The sequence below is a fragment of the Hemibagrus wyckioides genome, linkage group LG07 (assembly GCF_019097595.1).
Source record: "Hemibagrus wyckioides isolate EC202008001 linkage group LG07, SWU_Hwy_1.0, whole genome shotgun sequence".
Taxonomy (NCBI): Eukaryota; Metazoa; Chordata; class Actinopteri; order Siluriformes; family Bagridae; genus Hemibagrus; species Hemibagrus wyckioides.
This window is the reverse complement of record NC_080716.1, coordinates 18880129-18899900: the sequence shown is the minus strand read 5'-3', so window position 1 is coordinate 18899900 and position 19772 is coordinate 18880129. Positions and strand designations below refer to the sequence as shown.

Genomic DNA, 19772 nt, shown 5'->3' with positions numbered 1-19772 from the left:
GAGAGGTGAGTGAAGAGCTGGTGAGATGAATGGTAATGTGACAGGAGCATGGCAGCCAGGTGAAGGGAGGATGAATCTTATGGGATGAATGACAATGCATAAAGGAAAGGGTCAGAAACCTTCCACAAGCTCTTACAATATCATATTATGAAGCCTTTTAGAAAGTTTTATATCACATCAAGAAAAACTGATGTATTGAGGTGGCATTCCAACCAGCATGCTTTAAGACATATTAGACAAAGGGTTGCATTTCATTTATAAACTACACTTTATACTAAAAAAAAAACATCACTGATGGTGGATTGCTGATGCAGCCAGATCAACACTGACATTTTTATGGCCAGTGTCATCATTTGCTTATATATCATTAACTGTCACATTGAATAATTACCTAAAAGCTTCCTACAGGATTGCTTTCCAGACCAGTGGTATTGATTTATGATATATTGAGATCATTTTTAATCTCTTTCTTTTTGTCTCTTCATAGCTCAAACCCACAGAGAAGATCTTCACAACTGCTCTGGAGGACTGACGATCCTGCATCATGCATCTCACCCCCCAAACCCTCTGCATTCTTTTCCCTTTACTTGTTCTTGTCTCTTTCTTTGTCCCCTCAAATGCTGACTCCCATGACCTAACTTCCTCCAATGCCAACTGTTCCCAAGGTGATGCCTGCTCTGAGGGTGTGATCCTACCAGTATGGAACCCCCAGAATCCTTCAGTGGGTGACAAGGTGGCTCGCGCCATTGTCTACTTTGTGGCACTGGTGTATATGTTTCTTGGGATGTCGATCATTGCAGATCGCTTTATGTCTTCTATTGAGGTAATCACTTCCCAAGAAAAGGAAATCACCATCAAGAGGCCCAACGGTGAGACCTGCACAGCTACAGTACGCATCTGGAATGAGACCGTCTCCAACTTAACCCTTATGGCTCTTGGATCTTCAGCCCCGGAGATCCTGCTTTCAGTCATTGAGGTGTGTGGGCATCAATTTGAGGCTGGAGAACTTGGCCCAAGCACCATCGTGGGCAGCGCAGCCTTCAACATGTTTGTCATCATTGGTCTTTGTGTCTTTGTGGTGCCTGATGGGGAGACCAGAAAGGTCAAGCATCTGCGAGTCTTTTTTGTGACGGCGGCATGGAGCGTCTTTGCCTATGTGTGGCTCTATGTCATCCTCTGTGTGTGGTCCCCTGGTGAGGTGGAGGTCTGGGAGGCAGTGCTCACCTTCCTCTTTTTCCCTGTGTGCGTGGTGCAGGCGTGGGTCGCTGACCGCCGCCTCTTCCTTTACAAGTACAGTCGCAAACACTACCGTGCTGACAAGAGCCACGGCATTGTGGTGGAGACAGAAGGAGGGGATGAAGGGGTGAAGGAGACAGCCTTCAACAAGATGGACATGCTGGAGCTGGATGGCATGGCGGCACACCTAGATGGAATGCTGGGGGTAGAGGATGGTCTTGGAGGACGTGATCATGAGGACGAGGCCAGGAGAGACATGGCCAGAACACTGAAAGAGCTCAAGCAGAGACATCCAGATAAAGATATGGAGCAGCTTATAGAGATGGCCAACTATCAGGTATGAGTTTTGTAGACTTTAATCCAGTGTCATTACAGGAGGGTTCTGGGTAGATAGACAATGCTCTAACACAAGATATGCAACAAGACACATCTCACATTTTTTCTGGGTGTATCTACATTTTATCTGACTATTGTTCTGACTTTATATGAAATAACAGTATGTTATTTCATGGTATTACTCTCAGGTGCTGATGCAGCAGCAAAAGAGCCGAGCATTTTACCGTATTCAGGCCACGCGGATGATGACCGGAGCGGGGAACATTCTGAAGAAGCATGCAGCAGATCAGGCCAGGAAGGTGGTGAGCAGTGGAGAGACGAGGGAGCAGGAGGATGACCCCTACACCACACGTCTGGAGTTTGAACCTGCACTCTATCAGTGCTTTGAAAACTGTGGCCTGCTGAAACTCACAGTGGCGAAGCATGGCGGAGATCCAGGGTGCACTGTAAAGGTGACTTTATTCTGAAACGTCCTCAGGGAAAGTACAAACAACAATGCAACAAATTGTCTGTGAATTTGCGGGTCAAAGTAAGACTTTTATTGCAACCTGAATCATAAACATATCATTTTTACATGCAGATGCTATCAAATAAATAATCAATGTAATGGTCTTACTTATAATAACAATAATATTTATAAAGGCTCCAGTAGAATCCCTTTTGAACAAAAATAAGCAAAGAATGTATATAGCGATAAGCCTAAATTATGTACATATTCAGCCAGAATAAAAGAATACCAAGTGATGAATTTTGAAAGTTGTTATTTAACAAAGCAAAGGAGACAAGAAATTGTCATCTGACTTATTATTAATTTTAATATTCGCCTGCTTACATGGCATTATATAATATTCATCATAGTCCTGTAAGCTATTAATAAAAAATATATACAATATTTATATTGTAAAGGGAAAATGGTCACTTATTGTGATATTTGTGTGATAAGTTTTTTTCTCATTTTCAATCAGAAGTTTAGTTAAAAATACAGGTCCATGTACTTACCTGCCCAAATTGTTGTGCCTCCTCCAGCACAAAAGATGCAGATACACAGATTTCTCAATAGAGCCCATTTCTCCTCCTACTTTTGATTTTCAGATAGGTATGGCTAGAACATCTGCCTCTCTTTCTGACCTCTGACCTGTGTTTCTCCCTAGGTTGACTTTCGTACAGAAGATGGCACTGCCAACGCCGGCTCTGATTATGAATTTGCTGAAGGCTCTCTGCTCTTCAAGCCCGGGGAGACCCTTAAAGAACTGACTGTGGGCATAATCGATGATGACATCTTTGAGGAGGATGAATACTTCTATGTGCATCTGAGTAACCCACGTATTGTAGGCGGAAACGAGGGCACTTTGCCGGATGGAGGTGCTCCGGTTCTGAAGGCGGCTCTGGGAGAGGCTCACACAGCCACGGTGACCATCTACGACGATGACCACGCTGGAATCTTCACGTTTGAGAGCGAGTCGACACGGGTCAGCGAGAGCGTAGGCATCATGCAGGTGAAGGTCCAGAGGACGTCTGGTGCCCGGGGGCTTGTCGCTGTCCCCTACCGCACCGTCGATGGTACGGCCCGCGGTGGAGAAGACTACGAGGAAGCGTCTGGAAAACTGGAGTTCAAAAATGACGAGACCATGTAAGTAGGCAGTGCTTGTAATGTATGCCATCGATTGGACTATTTACTCTGTTTGTGTGTGTGTGTCTGTGTGTGTTTGTGTTAGAAGTGTGTTTATTTGTTTCAGTGTTTGGGTTTTTCAAACATCTGTCAGAACTGTTTTTGAACCAAGACACTTTGGTACAAGGGTTTGTGTTATTTTTAGAGTGTGTTCTTGGGAGACTCTCTCTCTCTCTCTCTCTGTGTGTGTGTGTGTGTGTGTGTGAATATGTCTCCAGGACTAATGTTCATTCTCATCAGAAAGTGTAGACATTTTTCAGTCAAATAGTAGGATCATAGATAGGAGTCAGAGATTCAATAACACTTAAAACACTTAAAACTGTATGTAGCTAGATAGTTAGCTACATAGCTATTTAGCCTTAATGTTATCATCAGCTTAAATTGCTAACTAAACATCACTGAACACCACAAAAGCTCCTACCTCAGAGGTCAGTGTCTTGGAGTGTCAAAGAAAAATACAATTTTTGGTCAGAACAGACAGGACCCTATGGACATTAGTTTTATAAACATTAACTTAGCCAGCTGGTGGTAGCTAGCAAGTTAAACACGGCAGTAAATCTAACTAGACTTGCTAATATTAGCTAGCTAATTAAACATGGCAGTAAATATAAACTAACTTTATCCTATACTAGCTAATGTTAGCTAGCTAATTTAACAAGTCAGTAAAGAATTCACTAGAAATAGATAATGTTATGCTAGCTAAATAAACAAGGCAGTGAAGATTAAGTAGACCCTATATAACTTAACCTAAGGTAAAGATTGTTGTCATTTAATACACAGTTCTGAAAAAATCTTATCTTAAACAAAAGTGCAGTGGAACGGTCATGCAAGATTCAAGTCGTGAACTCGAGTTCTCCGTGAACAAACACAACATTATCGATATTTCGACAGTAAAAAGAATTCCCTTTACATTATCTTCAACAATTTTAAAACTTGATTTGGATCATTAAGCTGTATATATAGCTTCACTATGCAGAAAAGGGGTTTTAAAAGCTTGGTAAGTTTCAAACTCTTATTTCAGCCTAGCTTTCTCATGTGATAAAGCCGCTGTAAAACAGATCATTTTTCTGAGTAAAAAACCTTTCAACTGTACTATTCATTAACTAGGCACACAGATATGAACTTGCTCTGTGCAGCCAATGCTTTTTTGTTTGAGCCAATGCACTGCAATGCTTTTAGATCAGACCTTGGACTAAACTGACTTTCATTATTCCTAATACACCGCTACATTACAACATTAACATTTACTGCCTTGTTTAACCAGCTAGCTAGGTGAACTAGAGAAAATAAGCACTCATTTTTCATCATGATCAGAAAGAACATACCGGTTTTTATTTTTTCCTTATACAGTAAGATACAGTAGGTACTTAGTGTTAAGCTACATTAAATTTTAATCAGTTCCTGTGATGTAGTAGCTACTACAGCAATGGCAAATAAATAAGATACAAGAAGAAGCAGGCTTATAAATATCTGTGTCCTTGTTAGAGTCATGCTTTGTTAGAACATTACTCAACAGCACCAGGGGAATTTAATTCGATCTCTGTGTCCTGACTGGGGCGTCCCAAACGATATGGACGTTGTGTAAATAAGTGAAAAGCAAATGAAAGGTGACCTGCTGGAGCAACAGCTGCAAAAAATTGGAATAAATCAAAATAGAATGAGCAACTGCAGGGGAGGAAAGAGACAGAGAGAGAGAAAGAGAGAGAGAGAGACAGAGAGAGAGAGAGAGAGAGAGAGAGAGAAATGAGAGAGATCTTTGTAGCAGCATCTTGCAGCCGGTACCTCGAGATTGATTAGGCACAGAGAAACAAAGACAGATCTGAAGATTACACTCATTACTTTGTGTTTGCAACTGTCACTGTTGATGTTTGTCTATTTTCATACCTCCCCTTTTCTTCTGCTCGCTTTTTTTTCCCTCCATCTTTCCCTTTCTTTGTTTTCCTTCTTACTGTCTAATGCAGTCTCCTTCTGTCCACTCTTTCCTCTTTTCTTTTCCCCATTCCCCTGGTGATGGAGATGATGGTGCTTTCAGTCCTGTCTTTCATTATCCTCCCGCAGGCCTTCATCAGCCCCCTGCCTCAGCTCTCTCCCTCGCTCCCAGTCTTTCATTCATTTTCACTTTATTCTATCTCTACTGCCTGCTCGTGCTCTCTGCAGTAACAAATGAGGTTTGACGATGTACAGTAAGCTTCATCTTTTCCTTCATCGGCGTCTGCATCCAATCTCCCACCTCTTCCTCTTTTCATTAACACTCGCTTCCCTCAGACTCTGCCCTCTCACACTCCTCACATTTTGAGACTTTTAGATAGACTAGTGCAAATCTGTGTGTTTCTGTCTGCTATTGTGTGTGGCAAGATTGAAAAAGTCTATCTTCTTTTGTGTGTGTGTGTGTGTGTCTGAATTTGTCCACTCTCAGTGGAAATCTGCAGTGTTGACAGGATGAAATGGGAAATAGTGGAGTGGATGAGAATGGTTTGAGTGGGAAAAAATCTAATACTGGTGAACGGTGCCTCTGTCCTTCACACCAGGTACAGATTTAAAAACCGGGTTTACGAGTAAATCCCTCATTCCACACAATTTATCACACTTACATCATGGAGAATTTTTTAGATAACAGAAACACACACACACTGAACTACACACACTTTCACACTAAAATTCTCGGCTAATTTACACACAGACACCTTTTTGTGCTTCTTATTTATTCTGTACCTTCTCCTTTTTTACCCTTTTAACACATTCTCACACACTCTCCTTCTCTCTCTAGTACATACAGTATGCACAGATCTCGGTAGGAAATAAGATTTCATATGTTGTAATCAAGTTCAGTATTTTAGGACAATTTGAACATTTTTACATTTTGACCCCATTTACATGCAGCTTAATAATTTCTAATTTTAGCAGAGCATCCAGTTCTGCTCTGTTGCATCCCTGGGGAGGATGACGGCTAACTCGTGCTTCCTTTGAGATATATAAACCCAGCCATGGCATCTGTTTGAACTGTCACTCATGCAGCATCATACAGGAGATGCTTGGCTTCCATGTGCACAAGTTCACAGATGCCCGTGAATGGCTGATACACTATATTGCCAAAAGTATTCGCTCACCTGCCTTGACTCGCATATGAACTTAAGTGACATCCCATTCCTAATCCATAGGGTTCAATATGATGTCGGTCCACCCTTTGCAGCTATAACAGCTTCAACTCTTCTGGGAAGGCTGTCCACAAGGTTTAGGAGTGTGTTTATGGGAATTTTTGACCATTCTTCCAGAAGCGCATTTGTGAGGTCACACACTGATATTGGACGAGAAGGCCTGGCTCTCAGTCTCCACTCTAATTCATCCCAAAGGTGTTCTATCGGGTTGAGGTCAGGACTCTGTGCAGGCCAGTCAAGTTCATCCACACCAGACTCTGTCATCCATGTCTTTATGGACCTTGCTTTGTGCACTGGTGCACAGTCATGTTGGAAGAGGAAGGGGCCAGCTCCAAACTGTTCCCACAAAGTTGGGAGCATGGAATTGTCCAAAATGTCTTGGTATGCTGAAGCATTCAGAGTTCCTTTCACTGGAACTAAGGGGCCAAGCCCAGCTCCTGAAAAACAACCCCACACCATAATCCCCCCTCCACCAAACTTTACACTTGGCACAATGCAGTCAGACTAGTACCGTTCTCCTGGCAACCGCCAAACCCAGACTCGTCCATCAGATTGCCAGATGGAGAAGCGCGATTCGTCACTCCAGAGAACGCGTCTCCACTGCTCTAGAGTCCAGTGGCGGCGTGCTTTACACCACTGCATCCGACGCTTTGCATTGCACTTGGTGATGTATGGCTTGGATGCAGCTGCTCGGCCATGGAAACCCATTCCATGAAGCTCTCTGCGCACTGTTCTTGAGCTAATCTGAAGGCCACATGAAGTTTGGAGGTCTGTAGCGACTGACTCTGCAGAAAGTTGGCGACCTCTTCGCACTATGCACCTCAGCATCCGCTGACCCCGCTCCATCAGTTTACGTGGCCTACCACTTCGTGGCTGAGTTGCTGTCGTTCCCAAACACTTCCACGTTCTTATAATACAGCTGACAGTTGACTGTGGAATATTTAGGAGCGAGGAAATTTCACGACTGGATTTGTTGCACAGGTGGCATCCTATCACAGTTCCACGCTGGAATTCACTGAGCTCCTGAGGGCGACCCCTTCTTTCACAAATGTTTGTAAAAACAGTCTGCATGCCTAGGTGCTTGATTTTATACACCTGTGGCCATGGAAGTGATTGGAACACCTGATTCTGATTATTTGGATGGGTGAGCGAATACTTTTGGCAATATAGTGTATATTTCCATAGAATGGGTTTGTTTCTGATGAAGAAGAAGTCGCTCCTCTGTTCCTCTTTAATAGCTGGAGAAAATTTGCTGGATGAGACTCAGTGACATGAGATTCAGCGAGGACAGTCGTCTAATGTATATAGAGAGAACGAGCATATGAAGCATACAAAAGAGGAAATGCAAGAAAAAGTCTATTTTGTATAAGAAACTGCCATGACCTTTACCTCATATGACAATTTCATTTAAAGTGACAGTTTTACTTCTGCAGGATGAGTTATGCCTTATGCCAAACATAATCTCAAAAACAAGGACAACGGTTAATACCGAGACATCAAGGAAGAAGTGTCTGAGACGCTGAAACAAAGATCATGATGTGAGAGCATGGCCATGAGACTCGATGTATCAGTGGCTTACGCCACTCTGTTTGACAGAGAGAAAAAGCAGAGAAGGAAAATCTTGTGTTTCTCACACAGAAAGCATAGGGCATGACTAATTATGTTGCACATGAACTGTGTTGTGAAGTGTGTTGTGGCTTTGTGTGTTGTGAAGTGGGCTGACGACTGTGGAGCTAAACTTCTCTTTTTACATTGATGTTAACTGACCATACACTTTCTGCTTAGTTATTGTGAGGTGGTTGCTTGTTGTGTATACTTCCTGATCATATCAATCATCATATGGATACTATGCATCCCTATTTAAATCTTTCCCTGCTTGACTTAAACACACACACACACACACACACACTACTTCTGTAGTCTTTGTTCATCTTGTTCTCTCTTTTCTTCAGAGTGACCCAGAAAGCTCTCCCCAAGCCAAGCCTAAATCCACACCAGAAACCCCAAAGAGCTTATAACTCTGTGAAGTTTTGTGTGTGTGTATTCGTGTGTGTGTGTGTGTGTAAAAGTAGAGCATGGCCCCTCGGGTGATGCTTCATGACGGGGAGACCCCTCCTGCTCCAAACTGCTCAGCAACCTGTTCACCATCTATAGCCTGACCCAGTAAACACACACACACACACACACAGACACACAAAACTCTCCTCTCCTGTCTGTTTCTCTACATGTATGCAGATTTATGTGTGTGTGTGTGAGTGTGTGTGTGCATGCTTGTGAGTCAAAATTTCTTAGACGAAATCTGCATTTTAACATTTTAGATCTTGTCCAAATGCTACCTGCTGCACTTTTTAGTGTAGTCTCAGAAAGGACAGCCTTTTATCGAGGTTTACTTCAACATCATAGCATCTTTGATCACAGGCTTTTTTTTACAACACAAAGAATGACCACCAGGACCATCCACCCTTCTTGTCTCTCTCTGTCTATCTCTAAATTATGTTCCTGAGCAGGTATGTCTCTCACAAGAGAATAAGTACCATCATGCTTTGTGGAGGAGTGTGTCATGTAAGCATGGTAATGGCTCTCAAGAGACAAAATGCTCTATTCATGCTGGAATGACTCAACAGGATAAATGTTTGGAATCTGATTTGAGGAATTAACTATGGACAATGCAAAAGAATAATTCCTTATGAAGTAAGGTCATTTTTATGCATCCGAGAAAAATTACAACTCAAGCTCATTACTGCACTTATTCAGATTAAAGTATTAGCATGACAAAACAGATCAATGCTTCTCCATCCAGCAGAGCTTTGAATAATCAGGCAGTTATAAGTAGCCCAGCACCTGCCATTTTAAAGCATCACAAGCAGTGTGTAGAGCTTCCTCTTATCTCACATAGCTAGCATGCTAGTTATTCACTAGCAATAAGTTGTGCACAAACACTAATGGGATTTTTATTATCTATGTCTTAACTTTCATTTTCATATCTATCAGCAGCCTAGTCTTTTTAAACTTGAATTAAGGCTCTCTAGCTAGCCTAGCACACACATTCTGAGGCTAAATGTGTTCAGCTACCATGTTTTCATGTCATTTGCAACTTGCATAACAGACATAACTTAAACAGCCTTAAGCCTTGAGCCCATTTTGTGCACAGTATGAGCTGAACAGGGGGTTTTTCATTCGAAAAATGGAAAATTGTTAACTGTAAAAAGAACCTTGTCAAGTATTTCATGCTAGTAATTTGAACCGTAACACGCAATAACCATTATCTACCATGTAGAGATAGACATGCTCTATTTAAATGTGCTCCATGTGCTTTTAATAAATGGTAGTTGAATTTTTGTTCAATTGAGACAGTTGCAGAAATAAAAGAGTACCTAGTTTTCGTTTCCTTGTAATTTGTGCTGTTTAGGAGCCACCCAGAAAAATTGCTCTGTGTGTGTGTGTGTCCATGTGTGTGTGTTCATGTGAGGCCAGGTGTCTGTGTGTGTTCATCTGTGTGTTTTTATTCACTTGCACTTTCTCATACTCCATCACTACCACTTTGTATTTTTGCTCCCTCCTGTCACCCCTCCATCAACATCCTTTAAAATCAATATTGATCATTATGTCCTTTCCCCACTAGGATGAATGTAACCCTATATGTGTACATGCAGTATAGCTGTACCCACCCAGCTAATTAAAGAGCAGGGTTGTAGGGATGTGGAGGTCACAAGCTGCCGGGTTCTCACATGATTAGAGCTTTCACATAGGACCCACTATCATCACTCTGCCCTCTCTGGTGCCGGACAGCAGTCTGCAAGGGCGTACATGCAGACCGGTTGTTAGCCCACCACATTAAGAGAGTACGGACTGCATATGGCATCCACTAATTGTATAGTGAAGTTAAGTCTCTTATGTGCTCCTCCATGATCATATACTCTATATAGTACAGCATGCCTCAGAGCAGCAGGACACCAGGATTTAGAACGATTTCTATGATTTTAATGTAGATATATAGTAATATATGTAGATAAGTGTTATACGTCATACCACAAGGCTAACACCGTTCACGGAACATAAAATATCTTTAGCGTCTTGGCATCAAGCTGAACAAAAAGAAGTGAGCATAGCAAAGCTGAATTTAAAAAACAAACAAACAGATCATCGAGATTTCTATTAACTTTTGTAAACATTTGTGTAAAAATCTTGGCAGAACAGCTTTCAGAACACACAGTGCTCCCAGGATAAGAGCATGTGAGCCTTTTATTACGTTTGGAAGTGGGATAGTAACGGAAACCTTTTGTAAAAACAAACAATGTGTTTATTCTGTTTGTCTTAGGCTATAATAAAAAAAAAAACATGTAAAGAACGTCTAGTACAATCTTTCTGAAATCTATTTAACGATTCCATGGGATAAATCATACTGCTGAGACACTCGCTATTTACAATAACACTCCCTCTCTTCCCATAGTTCTCAATTTTGGCGCAGTATGTTTACTGCTGATTCCACTTGTCCTGCTGATTTTCACAAGAGTACAAGTTTGATTTCAATTTTATTCTGCTTTTTAACATTAAACTCTAGCAAACTGCTCTGTAAATCAGTCTCTCCAGGATTTCTTTATGCAAATGTTTGATTTTGCAGCAGGTTTTTGAGAAAATTATGATGCAAATTGCAGATTTTTTTTTTTTATTGTAAGCACAGGATTCTTCTTGTGAACACCTACCAGTGAAGACACATATGTAATTACTTTCTCTGGTAGCTGTACTCATGTTTGACCGACATGAATCGAAGAGATCTTTGGTTGAATGCATGTTGTTATGATGGCATATGACGTGTTTTGGCCCAAACCTGAAAAACATCTGTGGTAATATTGAAAAATTACAAATTCCTCCACATATTGCAGCGTATGCATGATTTTTGTGCTCATTTCCGCAAAGGCAAAATCTCTAGATCCTGGAGGGTCTGATAAAAGAGTTAATGAGCTTCAACCTTTGAGTCGGTTGGATTAATAGTGTTGTGTTTTCCCCCATTATAACATTAATCAAAGTAAATTCAAAGCATTCTGTTGCACTGGTAGCTAGTTAGCCTGATTTGCCTAGCCAAGTATATTTGTCACCTGTGAGCATGAAGCTAAATGAAATATATCATACATCATTTTAAATACATATTACAAACACACATTTTTATTAAATTTATCACATAATGTACATTATACACAGTTATTCAAATAACTCTTAACTCCACATCAGTGTTCTGTTGTAATGTAACTTAGCTAAATCTAAAATTTACATAGCTGGATGGATAAAGTGTTGGTAAGTTAACAGAAATGTTAGGCAATAGTTACAGCGTGGAAAAAAAAATTGTTCATGAATATAATTGTGTGATGCGGGGAAATTACATTAAATTGGTTTATCAGCCCTTTAGATCCACATTGTTGGTCTGTGCAGCCGCAGCGCTTCCCAGGATTGTCTGAGTGCTATTCCTCTTGGCCATTTGGGTTTTAGACTGATGTTAAATATGATTTATAGTCCAGTTATGGGAAATCTGATTAGGCAACCATAGCCCTAAAGAAAGCCAGTGATTGGAGTCAGCGATTAGAATGGCTTTGAGAGGATGTGATGTATTGTAAAGAGAAGAAAGTTTGAAATACAGCTCTCTTGCATGACCGAGGACAAGCGTGTGTCGCCATAGCAACGAGTCCGGCGGTACTCTGTTAAGTGAACGTCATCGAGCGGTTTTACTGTACAGAAATAAATAGAATATGACGCAAAGCACCGTTAATAGATGTGTGCGCTTTCCCTGTTTCTTTGTTTCTTTCTTATTATCCTGCTTCGTTTGCGACTGTGCAGTGGGGAGGTGTGTGATTAAGAGTCTTATCTTCCTGTAAGACAAGTGAAATGTGTTATAATTAATTATGCTCCTCATCTTATTCTTATTATATCTTGTTATATCTTATTATATCTCGTTCTCTCTCTCCCTTTCTATTTCTTGTTCATTTTCACTCTCTTTGTCTTTAATTAGGAGTAGAGTCAGGTCCTGGGCCGATCCCTCGAGCTCTACAATGCTCTCAGCTCTCTGTGGTACTGTGCTCAGAAGCTCATCATCACTACCTCTATTCATTCTCAATGTGCACCTTAACCTGTACGTATCTGTGTAGTGATTGTATTTGGAGAGTGCTTTTTATAATGGGTATTGTCACAAAGCCACTTTTTCTGGACTGCAGACTCATTGTGCAATCCAGCAACCGCAGAAGAAAGGAAAGACGTCTTTGAATTACAGTAAGGAAGAGACTCTGAAAGGAACCAATACTCAAAAGGGGAACTTGCTCACTGGGTCTGGGAATGAACTTTAGTTAGTCACGTTTGTCACATACACCACATATTCCACATAAACCACATTGCTGATTTTAGGTTACTGATGTCTCAACAGATGTTTCAAAAATCGCAAAAGAAAACGCTCCCATGAAACAAAATTGTTGCGAAACACAATGGAAATGATTTGTGAAAAGGAAAAGATTTCCTTAACGTGCAAATGCATGACAGTGTGACACAAGCACAAACAATACAATACATACACAGGACAATCAATACACAGGACAGTTAAAAGCCAACTAGACAGGACAAGAGAAACAGTGTTGAGTGGATAAAAGTAGTACAAATCATTGTCTGTAAACTATTGACTGTGACAGCAGCAATTGATCATAGTAGCAGCAATAAGAGTCATAATAGTAAGGTGTCCAATAGGTGCAGATGTAAAGTGCAGTTGCTCAGTGATGGATGTACCGTGGTAGCTGTTTGGTTGGTTTTGATGGGTCCAGCTGAGTGTTAACAGGCAGCAGGATGTTGAGCAATCTGACTGCTTCAGGGAAGGAACTGTTGCTTATGGTTGTGGTGTAAATGCTCTGCTATCTTCTAGGAGAAAAGTCCATAAGAGGGGTATACATAAGGGGGGTTTCATTTTTCATATCAAATATAGCATACAGAGTATTGACCTGTGGGTGGAGCTAGGAGACTGACAGGAGCAGGGATAGTGAAATGGCACTGCCTCAACCACCTTCACCTTCAGTTACAATTTCATGAGTTTTATACACAAGGCTCTGTTGTGTTAGCAGCGATTTGTTATAACTAAGTAGGAACAAATCTATTTTTACTTACTTGGGCCTTGGAGGCTCATTGGTTAAACCTCTGGAGTGCTGCATCTCAGTACTCCAAGCTGCCGCTGCTCACCCTTTGAGCTCAGCTCAGTTGTACGTTAGTGTATATAAAAGCATCTGCTAAATATTAAAGTTTAGGATGTGATCAATAATGCAGATAAATATGTTCATGGCTCTGATTCCAGAGTGATGGAATGCTATGCGAATGTCATATATAGCTTAGGGGTCCATTTGTGAAGCAGACGAACCAGAACAGAGAGGTGTAGCTAAATGTTAGCACTGTAACTTATGAGTCCAGCACACAAGACCGATAGCCACTGCCATTGTGCCCTTGAGCTAAGCCTGTAACTCCTGCGGGACTGTCACTGTACTCAGCTGAATGATGACACTTGTGTGTAAATGACACAATCAGGTAAGTGCCACCATGTCGCAGAGCAGTGGGCGGGCAGGAAGTAAGTTCGAGGGTTTGAAATGCTGTCATGGAAGCGAGGGCATCTTCTAGCAGGTCTCCTGTCATCCCTTAGACAGACAGGAAAGGTTTGAAGTGTACAGCGAGTTCTGCTGGGATTCTGGTACTTAGGCAGAATTGTGCACCATTGCAACAGAAAAACCGACTCCTCTGGAGGACAACTCCATAATGACGGACAGGAAAATACATGATGTGTGGTTAGTCATCAGGAACATGCTGCCCTACCAAGCTAAAACACAATCCCTGCCAGCTTTACTATCCATCAGCCAACCTTCTAATTATCTAGTCACTGTATTATTTGATTGTGTCAGACAATGACCTTATTTTTCTGTTTCACTCTACAAGTGTACAAGTGTACTACTACAAGTGTAGTTGCTACCTGATACCTTAGTGAGGAACTATAGTGGTTTGGTAACATTCAGTCTGTAGATAAGAGTATGTCTGTAGAGCTGGCATTATATTATGTTATGTTATTCTATAAGCCTTATAGCTGCTTTCACTTTTTTTCTTGAGCCTCCAAAGTCGTTCTATCAAGTTCAAAGTAGCTTAATTAGCACGACAGAGACAAGTGTTGATGAGGCAGTGTTTTAATATATTTTGAAATGGCAGACCTTTGCATGTATGTGTGAGTGTGTGTGTAGATGTGTGTTGGGGGTGAGCTAGATACAAGCAGACAGTGGATGCTGGCGGAAGCAAGAAAGAAAGGAGAGAGTGACGCTGTAGACTAGTAGAATGACAGAAATAGAGCAAGGATGTGCATTTCAGGAGGTACGTACTAGGATCTTAAGGTAATCTGACATTCATTTCAGACGTTTCTGTGTTACTGTTGAATATCTATCCATAAAAACCATTGTGTGTATTTATTCTGAAAATTACATCCATGTACAGCAGATAGAAAAGGAATAAACACCCTTTTTTAAAAAGCTTACATTTTTGGTATGCCAAATAGGACTTGTTTTTTCTGAGCCAAACCACACAGCCAATGATTTATTTTATTTTGGAAAAAATGGAACAAGAGCATTTTATGACAGTAAAGAATTTTCCCATTTTATTAAGTATACACCCCCCAGAGATAGTGCTTGGTAGAGGCACCTTTGAGACCTTTGAGCAACTACAGCTACTATTCTGTCTCCAAAGCTTGTCAAACCAGGATTTGTGGTTTTTACTTCACTCTTTGCAGAACTGTTCACACTGGGAGTTGTTTTTTGCTGATTGAGAGCAACTTTCAGTTTATAGATTTTCAATTCAAGGTCCACTCCAGACCATCCACCTTGTTCATAGCAAGGCACTCTATTTTAGCTCTGGCTATGCTTCGGATCAGTGTCCTGTTGCATTATGAACCCATTTTCAGACTGTCATCAGGTTCTTCCCCAGAATCTCCCTGTAGCTTCATCCATCATCCCCTCAATCTTGATTAGTTCCTCAGTCCCTGCTGATAAGAAACAACCCCACAACACTATGCTTCCACAATCATGCTTCACAGTCAGGATAGTTTTATTTTATTGATGCCCAAGTTGGCCATCAGATGGACCTTGTCTTTAAATGGAACTTTTTGCAATATGGCTTTATTTTGCCACTACCCCGTCTAGGCCAGATATATGCAGCATTTTGATAGTGTTTTGTGGTCATGGTTTCATATGTTGGCCATGAAATCCTGTAAGTCTTTCGTTTCCTTTCATCCTCTCTCTCCATAATTTTGAAGGACGTCCAGATTTGGGCAGATTGTGGGTGGTGCCATGCACTTTCCACTTCTTAATGATAGACTTTACAGTGCTCTGGGGTATCTTCAAAGCTTTGGGAATCTTTTTATATCCCTCACCAGATGTGTACTTTTCCATAGCTTTGTCGCCCAGGATGCTGCATTTTTTTTTTTTTTGGATTTGCACTTCATTTTAGAAATGTTCGCTTTGACTTTGTTAAATGTTACGTGTAAATTACCCCAAATTCAGATTAATTCTATTTTAATTCCTAAAACTAAATGTGAGTATTCATTTTCTATCCTCTGTATGTTTAATTAGTGGTTGTGAAACTCTGGAAATTCTGTCTCTCCAAATCACAGGCTTTTTAAAAAAAATGTATTTGTTTATTTGGTTCCTTTCATAGTTTGTCAAACAAGGAGTTAGCATTGCATATCTTAATTTTCTTAATTAGATAGCACAGTGGCTAGCTTGAGGGCATTTGAATGTATGCTTGACATGCAGCGTATGCATATGACAGAACGTTGATATTCATTTTATAGAAGGTGTTGCAAATAAGGACACGGCATTCTGTTATGGGAAAACACTCATAGGGAAATGGAGTGATGTGTCTCACTATGAAGTGGCATTACTGAAGTTACACCCTTCATTGCATTTTTTGAAAATAGTTTTCTAGTTACAGTTATTTATAGTTAAATGTTAGTCACCGCTAACTTTATAGCAGCTATAAAAAAAAAAATTGTTCCCTCACCAGGCTTTCTTTTTTGCTCTCATGCTAAATGGACAGTATACGCATTACACAAAGCTTCAATATATGCCTTCTTGGTTAAATAACAATACATGCTTTTTTATTGTTAATCTTAAATGTTGTAACATATTTGGACCAATCAGATTTGAGAATTCGACATTGATATAATATTATATTTATTAATTGTGCCATGCAAGGTCAGCAGTTTCATTTAAAATGACCTTGTATACCTGAGTCTGTAGAATATGCAAAAAAAAATAAATAAAATAAAAATAAAAAAATAAAAAAATAAAAATAGTTTTAGTTCACAGTTGGAGCTGGTTATCAACTTGGAAGCTTACCAATTTGGAAGCTTGTAATGTAACTATCACTTACCCGGCTTAATTAGCTTTAAGCATGCACAACAAAGGGGGCGTATATCAGTGCTTTTTTAGTCACACTAGATGTTTTTGTGTAAAAGGGGGGCTTCCTGGAGGAGCGTAACTTCAGCCAAAACTCGTCTGATAGTGTGTCATCTTTGTGTAAAGCTGCCAACTCTTCAAAATATCTTTTTGTGCTGCTGTGAAATAGAAAAGGCTCATGCAGCGTGCCCACTGTTAGCATAACAACACTGTTACTGTTATTAAGTCCGCATTGTATTCGATTATTATCTAGCTATAATGTCTATAATTGGGTTTATTATGATTAATATGATTAAACATTAGGATTATTTCTTTATATATAGACTTACTATGACCAGGAGGAGGCTTATCTTAGTTAATGGTAGTAACTAAGGTACTGTAGTTCATGTAGGATAGTCGCATCTGATACAACCGTCCCAGATTTACAGTGAAAATGTCATACTGGAGTAATATAAAGCTACTTATAGTCGCTCATTACTGGGCTGAATATTTCCACCTGCACATTTTCCTCTTCATCTTTTCACTTGAGCTGTGACCTGATTAGTAACATGGAAGAAAAAAAAAAGAAAAACCACTCGAGAACACTCAGCACTTCTGAAAAGTTTTTTCAAAAGTGTTCTGCTCTGAGGGAATAAGTGTGAGCATTGACAGTCACGTTCTAACCACTTTCTTCCTGCTTCCTTCTGGATTAGTGCAAAATGTGCTAGTGGAGAGGGGTGGGGTGGGCTCTCGCTGTGCACACCCAAGTAGAAGGACATGTCATTCTGATTTTGTTGTGACTTTGCATGCGAGCATTAGCTTGCTCCTAAGCTATGTTTAACTTCACTTACATTGTTCTTGCTTGTGCTGTATGTTAATTTCAGCCACGGGATGATCACAATGAGTCGTTAAATATATTTTTTATGTGACAGTTTGTAGTCCTAAATGCTGTGTAGAGACAGGAATTTGTGTCACGGCTGAAGTGAAGAAAAGCTACCTGGTACAGACTTCATCTTTGGTTAAAATTTCAGAAATAAACTCTAATTAAAAAGCGTGGAAATGATAAGAAAAGAGAATCTTCAGAGAGAGTGCTGGAGAGTGGAGTATAAACATGTGCAGCTTTCATGTAGTAACAAGGTGGCAGGTTGTGCTTATCGATTAGCGCGTGCTATTGTGTGCTAAATCAATAAAGTTGACAGAAAAACTCAACAAGGGAGAGAGTCCTAGAGGTGGATTTGTTTGTGTGTGTGTACATGTGTTTATATGTGTAGCTAAGATAGGGAAAGAGGTGTAAGTAAACAGAAGGAAAGGAGGTGTGGTGTGATTAAAATTGATGACAGATAAAGATAGAGAGATGTGAGAGGAAAGCCAATGTCCAGGCCAGCTGTTGGCACGGTGAGGTAGATGGCCAGTAGGTGCAGCTGGCAGCTTGGCACTTTGCAAGACGCTGCCACTAGGATGACTTCTGTCAATCACACATTCACCTTCAGCTCCTGATGAGACATCTCTATGAAATACGTGTAGTGAGAGAGCTTTAGGTCGGACTGCCAGGCCCTGCAAAATATTTTTCAGCTCATAAAACATTTAGAAAGCAAGAAGGGATGAATAGGTAATGAAAGAGAAAAAAAAAGTGAAAGGGCAAAAGAGAGAGAGAGAGAGAGAGAGAGAGAGAGAGAGTGATGTGGTTGTTTAAACATACATGAAGACACAAGAAAGAATTGGGAATATTATAGATGGCAAGCGAGGAAGAGCAAACTAGTTTCTCATGAAGCGAAAGGAAGATGGATAAACCAGTATAAATGTTTAATGAAAAAGAAAAAATAAGAAATTTGACATTTTAACCAATGGGTTGATTTTTTTTTTTAAATAATGTGCATACTAATCATATCTTTTGATTTTCTAAAATATAAATGACCCTCCTTGTCTCACACTTGCAAAATTATGACTATTCGTATGAACCTATTTTCATGTTTCAGCCACAACATTATGACCACCTGCCTGATATTGTGTAGATCCCATTTGTGCTGCCAAAACAGCTCTGACTCATTGAGGCATGGACTCCACAAGACCTCTGAGGGTGCACTGTGGCTCCAAAACTTTAGCAGCAGATCCTTTAAGTCCTGTAAGAAGTTAGGCCTCCATGGAACAGACTTGTTTTTCTGGCACATCCAACAGATACTCAATCGCATTGAGGTCTGGGGAGTGTGGAGGCCAAGTAAACACCCCTTTATCATGATCCTCAAGCCATTTCTGAACCATTTTTGCAGTGTAGCAGGTGGCATGATCCTGCTGAAAGAGGCCACTGCATTAAGAAAGGTTGTTGCCATGAAGGTGTGTACTTGGTCTTCACCAATGTTTAGGTAGGTGGTACATGTCATCAAGGTTGTCAGTGTTAATACCAGGACCCAACCCAGAGCAGAACACGCTGCCTCCGCCGGCTTGCCTTCTTCCCATAGAGCATCCTGATGCCATCTTATCCCACGTGAGCAATATATACGCATAGGCCACTGAGATCCTTACACTTGCCCATTTGTTCTTTCATCCAACACATCAACATGGAAAACTGACTGTTACATTGCTGCACTTTGTGAGAGCAGCCACTGTTATGAGATAATCAATGCCATTCACCTGTCAGTGGTTTTAATGTTATGGCTGATTGCAGATACTAGTAGGATTAGGGAAGAGAAATCGAAATTAGAAATAAGGCTTTAAAAAAAACATTTCCTAAAAAACTCATTTCAAACCATTTCACTTTGAAATCTTTCCTGTGCTGCTGGTGATGCTCTCTCACACAGTGTCGCTCTTAGTGTGTGTATAAGTACGTGTATGAGTGTGTGTGTGTGTGTGTGTGTGTGTGTAGTTACTGGTCTCGAAGTATGATCATAAGATTATCCCAAAACAGCCAAAGAGGCAACATTAAAGCAAAAACCTCTAATCTTTTCCTGTTGC

General features: G+C 40.5%; 1 protein-coding gene across 2 annotated transcripts in view; it reads left to right on the top strand.

Moving 5' to 3' along the window:
• Positions 1 to 19772, top strand: part of slc8a4b (solute carrier family 8 member 4b) — a 57758-nt gene that overhangs the window by 23394 nt on the left and 14592 nt on the right. The window contains exons 3-5 of one of the 2 annotated variants that reach the window (XM_058395994.1): positions 488 to 1573; positions 1761 to 2024; positions 2724 to 3202. In XM_058395994.1, coding sequence (XP_058251977.1) covers positions 545 to 1573; positions 1761 to 2024; positions 2724 to 3202 — 1772 coding nt within the window. In that variant the 5' untranslated portion in view covers positions 488 to 544. Of the gene's footprint in view, positions 1 to 487; positions 1574 to 1733; positions 2025 to 2723; positions 3203 to 19772 lie in introns of both variants that reach the window. The other variant, XM_058395993.1, reaches the window with a different exon arrangement.